The sequence below is a fragment of the Alligator mississippiensis genome, chromosome 3, assembly GCF_030867095.1.
Source record: "Alligator mississippiensis isolate rAllMis1 chromosome 3, rAllMis1, whole genome shotgun sequence".
NCBI classification, from domain to species: Eukaryota; Metazoa; Chordata; order Crocodylia; family Alligatoridae; genus Alligator; species Alligator mississippiensis.
The window spans coordinates 77,323,469-77,335,174 of NC_081826.1; the positions used below are offsets into that span (position 1 = coordinate 77,323,469).

The following is an 11,706-nucleotide window of genomic DNA, read 5'->3' on the forward strand; positions in this document are numbered from 1 at the left end:
TTGACGAAATAAATCAAAACCATAGGATCTGCATTTCATTGTTCTTCTCTTGCTCTAGGAAGGATAAAGACCTTATTCATGCATGCTGGAGAGGAGTAACCCTCTGTGTCTGTACTCTGTTTTGTCATATAGTCATGTACTTTGTGATGTCATGTGGGCAGGAGTGCCAATTTCGACAATACTAAAAGAATGCTTTGCAGATCCCAGATTTGAGCAGACCCAAGTCTGTAATTTACAATGTTCAGTAACGTATACTATTACTATTAAAATTCATACTGCTTCTTTTTCTCCTCACAAAAATTCATACAGGATCCACCCTTCAGTAAAAATTACTTTATGGATTGCCCAACAAAGATGTAGAAAGATCTCTTCCTGCCAACAAGTGCATTTTCAGACACTAAAGCTAGGTACAGATATTCAAAAAGCCCAAAGTGGAATCGATCTAAGTTACACGGTTTTCTGTAATTGGCATAGCAAACAGAAGACACTTCACCTCTTGGTGAGGATGTTGTCCTTTGGGGTCAGGCCAACTCTCAGGATCTCAATATTGCAAAGTTAAACAGGAGGGTGTGACACAATTGCACATACACACACACACACACACACACTACGAGCTCAGGCACATACACATCCAAACCAGCCTAGGCACATGCATACCTATCACCAATTCAAGCACATACACCCCAAAAGTTAGATACAGATCACTAATTCGTATATCATGCACACACCACACACACACACCAGTTCACACACATACAACCCACCTACACATGGGTAATTTCCAAACTTGGATGGTAGAGTGTGTATGTGTATGTGTGTGCTTGGAGTACCTGGGATACTTGGGGGAAAGTTAAGGTGAGAGAGAGGGAGAGAGTTAAAGTGTAGGGAGTGAAAGCTGCCAGAACTGGGATTAGAACCAGTGGACTACAAAGAAGCTGGCAGAAAAACTGAGGCTTGGGTTTACTTAAGGCAGACAGGGGCTGGAAACTGAGACAGACAGCTGAAATATTGGGGGGGGGGGCAGATAAGTGGTAGCAAGGAAGAGACAGCCAGGAAAGAAACTGAGGCAGAAACCTGGTTGCTCAGGGGGAAAGGAAAAGGCAGTGGGGTAAGACAGTGGCAAAGAAAGGGGGTTTGGAGGCAGAGAGGAGCTCAGGAGAGGTGTTGGAGATGACAGAGAGCCAGAAGCAGGAGAAGGAGAAATGAGACAGAAGTTAGAGGGGCGAGGAGCAGAGATTGGAGCAGGGCCAAACCATAGTAAAGCAAAACCCAACTTAGGGGTCCAAATAACAGTTTTATTAAACAGGCAACACACTATGCAGCCCCATGAAGTTATTGGTTCACAAACACACACAAGCACTCACAATGGTAGCAGGAAAAAGAGACTCAGTGGAAGGGCTGGAGTCCAGGTAGGGAAGAGAAGCAGAGTCCAAGTCTTTGGTTGAAGAAGGGGTGGGGCTGATAGCTACCTATCCAGGCTGGAAAGGGGTCCTTGTCCAGTAGGTGTTGTCCAGAGGGGGATCGCTGGCACGGCCTCTAGGTGGATAGGTGGTGTGGCACAGTGCTAGTTCAGCTGGAGAGGGCGTCCCACTGGGTCTGTCTTCGCTGCCCCTTTCTATAGGGACAGACCTTGTGTGACCCTAGTGAAAGGAGGCATGCCCAGGCAAGGGTCAGACCCTGGCATACTGAGCATGTGTGCTCCATGCAGGGATGTGCAGTTTCAGGTGTCTGTAATGGTGGGGTACAACGGTAGAGATGCTGGTTCTGCAGTGTCTTTTGTCTTTCAAATGCTGAGTTCTTGTCCCTGTTCCTGGGTGAGGTCCATGGTCCCTGGATGAATCAATGCAAGGTGATGGCCTGGTCATTACAGGCCATACTGCAGAGGCCTGCTACCATTGTATTTCAATCATTCTCAATCACTCTCATTTATCCGGGAACCAATTTGCATGGGAGGGATACGTGAATCATACAGTTGCAACACAGGGGATGCCCAGGCAGAGAACACAAGATGGAGGCTTGACATACAAAATGGAAACTTGACATTACTTTGGTTCACTTACAAACACAGGCCTAAACCATACAATATCCATATGAAACAATAAAAATCAATACGAAAATGATAATAATACAATATACAACAGTAAAAATCAATACAAACCTAATAATAATATAAAACAGTGGATATCCAAAACCAAAAACTTGCTACCAAAATAAAAATGTTAAAGCTTATCCTATGTCTGAGCTCTCTTATGCTTGTCTATAGGGAGAGGGAAAGAAAGAAAAGCCAGAAATAATTGGGGAAGGGAAGGAAATGCATATCTATCGTGTGTGTGTGTGTGTGTGTGTGTGTGTGTGTGTGTGTGTGTGTGTGTGTGTGTGTGTTTAAAAAGAAAAACAGGGGGGTTTGCTACAAGGAGGCCAAGTCTTAGACCAGGTTCTGCCATTTTAAAACCAGTTTGTGTACCAAACTTCTGTTCTGTCATATATATAGACTGGTTTTGTGAGCTAAACCTTTGCTCTGGAACGTATATAGACTGGTTTCCAATCAATCACTTATACCAGTAAAAGTGTAATGTCTGTACCTGGACAATGATACAGTATCATAAATGCAAATCTTGGGGATAATTTGAGAAGATTTATTTAAGAAAACAGGTTAAATAAATGTTAATCTGTGCAATATTATGCTAGTGTTTATTGCTCCTGGGCACCAGATTTGAACGTGCACCTGGGACTGTAGGTCATTGAGCTGAGTCACAGCAGCTCCAGCTAGCAGAGGGCACTGGGGACTAGCCTGTCAGCCCAGGGCTGTACCCCCTGATTCAACATGCTGCAGAGGGGTTGGCTGAGGCACAAGAATAGTTCAGCATGGGGCTAGCCAGCAAGGAGACCCCCATACTGAAGCATCCTCTTACCCAATCCAGCAGAGGCAGCACCTACACATGTGCTTCTGTGGAGTTCTTTACTCTGCAGCAGGATAGTACCTGTATTTATAGGTAAATACCTTGTAAATACAGGTACTATCCTGCTACGGAGTAAATTAGTTTATTCCAGCGTAATAGGGGCACACACGTAGACACTAAGACATTTACTACACAGCTAATTAGTTTACTGTGCAGTTAACATCTCATGTAGCTGCGCCCTCAAAATATTTAAAATATACTGTTGAGACCGCAAAGCTGTCTCTTTCAGACAACACTGATGGCACATTCACTGTAGAGAAACAGATAGAGAACAAACAACTCCCCCACCAAATGCATTAACCAACAATGAAAACCAAGGAATGTAGAAGAATAATTATGACAAATGGGGAAATAAGTAGAGAAAATAACAATCTGTTTATGTAACACATTTCAGCTTGTTGTCCTTTTCTGGTTAAATTAGTATGAAATATGAAACAAATGAAGCTTCACCTGAAAAAATATGTTTCTGAAAAAGCACATAATGTAAAAAGTTTTTCTTGTTGAATTGATTTTATATTTTGGGGCTAGCACTTAATTTTGACAGCATATAAGAGAGCTGCCAAGTAAAACTTATATTTAGTTTGCCATGTATGTTCAGTGCTTCAGTTGAACTGCTACATTGGTAAGATTGCATAAGAGGCATTACAGCTCCAGAAACAGATCCAGTTGGTAGCAATTCAAACAGTAATTCTAGATTTCACCTAAACTTAAATGTGCTGCAGACTCAAGATAGCATTAAATTAGCCTGGTTAAAATATAATGGAAAAATACCTCTTCAGAACATCTTCTTTCAATGGGTATCCTGCCACTAATATTATTCTTTCATTTTTCCACTCTTATGAAACACTGAATCACTTGCAATTAATGTAATTTAAAAGTGTCAGACTAGATAGATTACATCTGAGAGCTATCCCAGAAGCCTAGCTGAGAAACCTGTGGGATCAGTGAGCTTATTTCCTCAGCAGAGTGAATGCTGTGTTAAGAAGTAACTCTTAATCTTATGGGAGAAAACGTCAAAAGGTTCTCAGAGAAGTCATGCAGAATCCTTGGCGTTGGCAGGACCAATGAGATGAGACTTGTCAAGGGTGTAAACTTAATTAATTTATTGAAATTAATCTTTAATGCAGCTTTCTCATGTTCATAATTCAAACATGTCCTTAGTATTATTTTTATTTTCAATTCCTGCCTTTAATTGAAACAAGCAGCAGGCAAGAGTTTCAGGACCCATGTTTGAGCCTGTCTATCTTATTTGTTCCTTTAGATTACAATATTGCAACCTTTAATTATTTTTGCCTGCAGCTGGCTATATAAGTACCTAATGTTTGTTTCTGAGTTAGATAATATTTCATAGGTTTTGGACTTTGAAAAATGAGGTATAATTTTCTTTTGGAAAATCTAATGCTTCTAAAGTGGAATCTCAAAAGCAGTTTGTCTTAGAAACCTGTAACTTATTTTATTCTTGTCTATGCTTAGAGCTAATGGATCTCAGATCTAAGATTAGATGTCCAAGTACTCTAAATTGGAGATTTAAATATAAATCCCAGACTTTGAAAACCTATACCTTAGTTTCAGTGCACAGGAGCAAAAAATGAATCTATAGCATTGTGTTGCATAACACATCTATGCACTATGGAAATATTTGTAAGAATGAACAAGTTATGCCCAGACTAAGTGCCCTCACTGGCATCCGCACATTTGACATTTAGCCATACTGCTATTGTTCCAACTATCATCATAATGATAGCTTCTGGGTCTGCAAACAAGTAAGCTTATTCCCACTTTGAGCTTTTAGGCAAAAATCAGGCCCCAGTTAGCATACACAAACACAAATCTAGAGTCACCCCATTGGCTTCAGCATAATTACTATATTGCTCCACTTGTATAGCTGACACCAGGATCTCACTTGGGCTGTCTTTCAGGTGCAAGGTGAAAACGTTTGCTTGTGTGCTGCTAGAGCTGTAGATTTCGCAAGGGCAACCTGAAGATTTATATAGTCTGTGTTCTAAAAGGAGGAGGAGGTCAGAAGAGCCATGTAAGATATATAGGTGCTGGAAATTATTTTCAAAAAGTGTTTGCTAAAACTCTTTTTGCTGGTCCTTGACAGAAACTGAAATAAACAGTCTGTTAGGGTTTATGTGACTGTTCAGCAGTACAGTAGGTATGTTCTATGTAGATATAGTTTGTCATTATTGATTTAGTTTGACCTCTTCTATAACACAGGCAAAAGGACTTCCTCGAATGAATGCATTTCTTTTAGAAAAAGTATTTAATCTCAATTTTAAAATCGCCACTGATGGAGGATCCACCGCAATCCTTCATAAATTGTTTCAATGGTTAATTGCTCTCACTGTTAAAAAATCTACATCTTATTTGCGGTTTGAATTTGTCCTTGAATAGTGGACAAGGATTTAAACAGGAATGTGTGATTCCTATAACACAGTGACTTTCAAACTGTGCTCCATGGAGCCCTGGGATTCCACACTAGGTCACTAACATTAATGTTAGGCAGATCCTGGGGGGAAGCACAGTAGGGCACTGGATCTGGTCCCCATGAGCTGGTGTTTCCTTCCCGGGGTGGTGGCAGTAGCTCCTCCAAAAGCACCTTCCTTCACCACCCCTACCTCCTAGCCACCCTAGGAAACACAACCAGCACCCCCCACACTCCAATCCCAAATACCAAATTATTAAAACATGAGCGTTTCTTTGATTTCCTTCCTCTTTATTTTTAAGTTCTTTTTTTCCTTGTTTTTATTTTATTCTTCAGTGGCTGACTTCCTTCATTTCACCAAACTTCCCCCACCCCCATTTCCTGTCCACCTCCCATTTCATTATGCACCCCCAACCCTTTAAGCCTCTGCCTCCCAGTTTCATGTTTTCCCCATCCCTAATCCCTCTCTCATACCCTCACCTAAAGCAGCAGCCTGTCCTGGCTCACTAGCTCTGTTGGGTTGGTCTAATAAAAGATATCAAATTCACCCAAGAAACCTTGTCTAGCTCTGTAGTGGCAACTCACAGCTGTCTCTCCTAGTCAAGCTTCTGGTCACCAGCCCTCTAGTGGCAAGTCACAGCTGTGCAGGTAGGGAGCTAGTCAGAAAAGCCTTAAGGTGCAACTGCTCTAAACTTGAGCTAGCACTAACACTGACCAACATTTGAGCAGCTCAAAGTGCAACATGTAACAAGGCCATAACACAGTCTTTTGCAGAAAAGTATGCAAAGCTGCAAACCAAAACAGCCCCTTGGTTTTTTTCAAAGGAATTCTGTCTCCACAGGTATGTATTTTCTTATAGACAATCTATCATGCTGCACATTGTTACAGATATTGTTGTTGGATGTACTTTCACAGATTCTGTTTTACTGAATGTTTAGACGGTTAGATCATGGAAAATACTGAGTATTACCAGTAGTAGCACAGTATTTCCTCCAAGCTCTGGTTTCTAATACATGTATTTAAACAAAATGTCTGTTATACTGCCATCCAGTGATTATCACTATTATGTGATAGTATTTTACAGTTTGTGGTACTGGAGTTCAAGCTTCTGAAATAAAAAGAGTATTGAAAAAAAATCTTTGCTTATCCAGGAAGAATGATGTAGTGTTACTGGGGGCTCAACCATTATAATTAAGATAGTAATATATTTCACAGAAAAAGTATAGACATTAATAAATTACAACAGGCACAGCACAGACTCTCCCTCTTATTTCAGTGCAAAAGAAGCCCTCTAAGGCATGTAATGAGCCTTATGTCATTGAGGAACCTATCCAGAAACTGGATAGTAACATGAATGCAAAAATGGTCATACCATTGTTATATATCCTAGAAAATATTGTATGGTTACAGATTTTGCTTCTCAGAACTACCAGATGAAGTATACAAATTGAACCTCATCCTTCTCATTGAAATAAATGGCCAAAGCCCTCAAAAGGCATTGTATTTTTTTCCATTAAGTATGAATGGGATGACTAGCCTCATCTCTTTCTTTGGGGAGGGAAATGGAACACCATTATTATATATCATTTGTTTGATATGTTAGGCCAAAGTCAAGTCCTTTTTCAAGTCCTATTTATTGTTTTAGATGAATGACAATAATATTTGATTAAGGTAAATCTGTCAAAACTTGGGGAATTTATGTGGAAAATGTCCAATTAGCTATAAGTAGGCAGTTTGGTACAGACCTGGACTAAACTGCAAAATAATGTAAGGTGGGCTTCTAACTAGCAGAGAAGGCCCAAAGAGAACTGTCCTAGTACATGAGAATTTTCTATTGACATATTGGTAATAGCTGTTACCAATACAACGTCAGAATTGGTTCTCAGTTACACCAGGGAGATAATACTCAAACTGAAGATTGCTAAAATGCAAGAAAAATCTTTTTTATAATGATTTCCAGCCATTGTATCAGCCCCTCTAATCTGATTACAACTGACTGGGGCCAAATGAGGAAATGAAAAGATGGTTTAATGGCTCCTTTCAGGCCCTAGTCCTGAATTATGTTGGGGACTTCTATTGTCAGAACAGGAGTGAAAGGCCACTTTTTCCCCCTTCTATTTATTCTACATATCTGTGAAAAGAAAGAGAGGCCTGTGAAACTTGAAGTTATAGATCCATATTTTTTAACTACTATACATTCATCGACACATTAAAGAAAATATTTCCTGGCTTTTCCTTTTAGTTCAAATTTTTCCTCTCCTTTTCAAGTGTTTAAACAGCCATAACAGAAAAAGTGATGGCCTCAACTTTCGTTCATTTTCCCCAGAAGTTCTTGTGAACAGTACCATTAGAAAAGAAATAGTCTCAAAACTATGGAATAATGAAACATTTATTCATACAAAACCTTCTGAGTATAAAAATAGAGTAGCTCATTCCATATACTTAAATAAAGACAATTCTAAGATCAAGACTTACATTAATTTTAAACAAAAAAGAGGTATAAACTATACAAAGACAGTTACAGAGTTCTAACACAGTATTTTCACAGTTGTCTTTGCATTCTTCTCACCCTCCTTGCATTTATCTTGACATACATTGTAAGCTTTCTGAGGCTGGAACTCTTTTTTTTTTTAATCTAAATCATTATGCACATGTATGGCACTGTTACTGTAATATAGAACACACAATTTTAAAACATTTTATATTAAAAGGATATATTGGTACTTACTCACTTTCTGGATTAAATGTGTCGGATATATTGAGTAAGCAAATAGACTTGGTACCTCATAAGTTCAATAAAACAGTCCTAAAACATGAAATGAAGCAGCGAGCCAAATACTTTTAACTTTCTTTTCCATCTAAGGGCTTTCAACTGTCACTTCTACCAAAAACTACAATGCTGGGTTGTACTGCTGTATAATTTGTACTGCTGCTAGACTGCACACCACAGGAAGTGAAACGATTATTATTAATATAGTTTTAAGCAGCTTGGGAGCTTCTAAAAAGAGAAACAAAATATAAATGAAAAATACTAAATGAGAAATATAAGTGTAAAGGTATTATTATTGTATGAGCACAAAAATTGGTTAATATCAGAATTGTGGCTATACAAGGTGTTCAATCTGCTGTGCAGTTGACAGGCAGCCATGAATCTTTGGAAAAACTAGTCATGAGCAAACAAGTGTCTCTTTAATCTATAGCAGACTAGCTAAGAGTATAAATGAAATGAAACATGGCTGCCCTCATACTTATAAAATATCAGCCTATGAAGTTTACATATTTTGGCAGGCCTTCATAACCACAGTACAGAGATGTGGCATGAGAACTGCACCTTCACAGATGAGCTCAAAATCCACCAAACAGCACAAAAGGATAGATCTAGTGACTGTTGTATAAGGTGACTTTGTTAAATGGGACTTTTTACAAGTAAAGCTATTAACACAACTGCTTTGTAAGCTTTGCTCCACGTTATATGTAACTGCTATATCTGGCTCTTGGAAACACATCAGATGTAGTATATGAAGGAATCCATTCGTTTTAACCTAGCTTGCATCAATTTGATGTCCACACAATTGATCTATTAAACTTTAAACCTACAAAACAAGATAGCTGGCTGCATAGTTATCTGCAACACAAAGTTTTCTGGTTTTAGTCACCTCTTACTTGTTCTGTCACTTCTTCCAATAATCTGAGCAAATCATTAGGATATCATATCCAGTTATCTTCCATTTGAAAACATACAAGGTGCTTCTCAAACACTAACAATGCTGTAGCAGACAGGGTAGATACAAATAACTCCTGCCTTAAGCAAAACCATTTAAGCTATTGGAAAAATCTTTCTGTAATTGTACTTTTCCTCTTGTAAAAGTAGTTTCAAGCAGTTTATTTTCTTCGAACAGCTGAATGCAGACATCTGGAAGACCCTGAGCCTTTAGAAAAATGAGTCTGTGTATGCAATATCACTGCAGGTAAAGTCAGCTTGCAGTCACAATCAACTGTTAGCACTGTAAAAAGACAAAGACAAATTATGAACATAGTGATGATTATGTTAAGAAGAAACAAAAACTTTAAAAATAAATCTACCTATGTCAACTCAACTGGCATTTATCTTACAAGCATAGCATTAAATACAATATTGTTTTATCACTAAAAGCATTCACAAAAATTCTGGCCACTATTCACGGCTTGCTGCAAATTTCTATATGAAGAAACCATTGGGAATATACAGTCCTCAGCCATGCGCTTTCATTACATTTTTCCTTAAATCAAGATATTGTATCTTGACAATGTTTTAAGTGTTGTTAGTAGTTGGTAATATTTAGTATTTGCTAGTATTGAAGTAAAGCAGAAAAGTAAAACCCACAATTTATATCCACCATGCAAGAAGCAAGTCTCACCTGCTGGCTGATAATGTTTTTCTGCCCACATTTGGAGGAGCTGGCTCACAGGGGAAGAAGTTTTTTATCCACCAACATTTATCAAATAATTCAGGTAACCCTAGAAAAGGAAATGCACCATTAGGGATTGACTGAATAACGAAATGTCAAAACTATATATATAAAAAAGTTTGTTTTAGGGGATGAGGTAATACCATGAAGAACTTTATCTTGGTCTGAGAAGTTCACAGGGTCAGAACAACAGGACGAACTGCTTGATGAAACACTGGATTCTGAATTCAGCCGAGCTGTGTATGGAGTACAAAAGCAAAACTCTGATGTTTAACTGTGTTAAAAAATTCCATGCTAAATATCCATTGAAGTCCTTTTTGACTAACACCTCATAGAAAACATCTAGATAAAAGTTTTCTTAAATAGAAACCATATTTTGTTATTATTATACCTACTACCTTTATCACTAGTAATATTGGTGTAACAGTAGGATAACTCTTTCATGAGATAATCTACAATTGATTCCTCCCTTGAAACCACACATTGCTATGTAATTTGCTTGGGTAACTTTCCCAAAAGCCAATGGAAGTCCAGTGTGCTAAATGTATCAGAGCACGCAACGCTATCAGAACAGAGGCCTGACGTCTTAAATAATGAACTCTGATATCCTAAACCAGGCACAGAGTCCTTACATGACCTGCCCACAGCCATATAATAAGTCCAGGGCAGACAAGAGACAAATCACTCGACCTTTAAGTCCAGTGCTTTATGTACCAGAAACACTTTGTAAAGTTTATCAGGGACAAAGAGAAATTATACACTCCTAATAACAAGACAAAATCCTTCCAGGAGGAAGAAGAAATGGATGAATAGCGGAGGCACCTGAACTCCTTAATGGAAAAAAAGAAAAGAAATCCCACAGGAGAAAGATGGGGAATTGTCATAAAGCAGAAAGCTTATGATCTTGCTCCGTATCTCCAATTAACTGGGAATGGACCTCACCACTTCCTAAGCTAATTTTAAGACATTCCCTGGTCCGGAGTGACTGTGAATGCTCACCCCTGGAAAGCTGTCTCAAAGCAGAGGTCCCCCCAGCCCTACTTTTCGATGCTTCTCTGACGCTAAGTCCACCTCCCCCTCAAATATGAACTACCCGCTACCCTGGGAGCTGTGGCAAAGGCAGCGCTTACTTCTGTAGTACTGGTTTTTGGCCATGAGGCAGCCGGCGGAGGGCACGGATGCCATGGCTGTGGCGCGGGCACAAGGCGAGGCTGCCAGGAGAACCAGCTGCGGGAGGGAGGAAACAAAAAGAAATTGGTAAGAGATGGGTAAAAGACTCTCCGCCCCTCCTCAGCCCCCAAAACGCGCACACACACATATGCACACATACATACGCACACAGACATGCAAACAAACACACACACACAACTTCAGCAAACAGCACGGCCGTTTTCTCAGGGATCATCCGTAGCTGGCAAAGCGGCGGGGAGGCCCGGGCCGTGCAGCGTGCGCCCCCGCCCCCGCCACGGAGCTCGGCCAACCTGCGGCGCTGGAGGGGCCGGGGCGGCGAGCGACGCCGGCAGGTGCGGGGCTGCCCGCCGCGGCGGCGAGATATAGCCGAGCCCCGGGGCGGGGGCTGACACCTGAGCCGCGGGCTCCTCCCTACCGCCGGCCGCCTCCTGCCCTCGGCCCAGCCCGGCTCGGGGTCAGGTCCCCGGCGCCGACGACGAGGGCTGAGGCATGTGCACGCGCCTCCCGGCTGCCCGGCGGGCGCTCGGCTCTGGGAAGCGCCCCCTCCCGCCGCTTCCCGCCGGACTTTGGCGGGACACGCTGTCCTCCAGGGTCAGGGACTGACTGGACTCCCCGCTCCCACCCTCCTCCTTCCTCCCCTCCAGCCCTGGGAGTTTCCCCAAGCTCTTTTGCCCAGAGT

The 11,706-nt window shown here is 40.8% G+C and overlaps 1 protein-coding gene across 1 annotated transcript; it reads right to left on the minus strand.

Moving 5' to 3' along the window:
• Positions 1 to 7,759: 7,759 nt before the first annotated feature.
• PPDPFL (pancreatic progenitor cell differentiation and proliferation factor like) lies at positions 7,760 to 11,420 on the minus strand. The gene is made up of 5 exons (XM_006274846.4): positions 11,318 to 11,420; positions 10,967 to 11,063; positions 9,980 to 10,072; positions 9,786 to 9,885; positions 7,760 to 9,392 (listed from the first exon to the last, which is right to left on the minus strand). Exons 2-5 carry the CDS (start codon positions 11,019 to 11,021, stop codon positions 9,380 to 9,382), a joined length of 261 nt encoding a protein of 86 aa, XP_006274908.1. The 5' UTR covers positions 11,022 to 11,063; positions 11,318 to 11,420; the 3' UTR covers positions 7,760 to 9,379.
• Positions 11,421 to 11,706: the final 286 nt, after the last annotated feature.

Excerpts from the sequence above, each read along its gene's own strand:
- PPDPFL (XM_006274846.4), bottom strand. The coding sequence starts at position 11,021 with ATGGCATCCGTGCCCTCCGCCGGCTGCCTCATGGCCAAAAACCAGTAC. Across the intron at positions 10,073-10,966 it reads CAAAAACCAGTACTACAGAA|CTCGGCTGAATTCAGAATCC; the intron begins GTAAGCGCTGCC and ends CTCCATACACAG. Across the intron at positions 9,886-9,979 it reads CCAAGATAAAGTTCTTCATG|GGTTACCTGAATTATTTGAT; the intron begins GTATTACCTCAT and ends TTCCTTTTCTAG.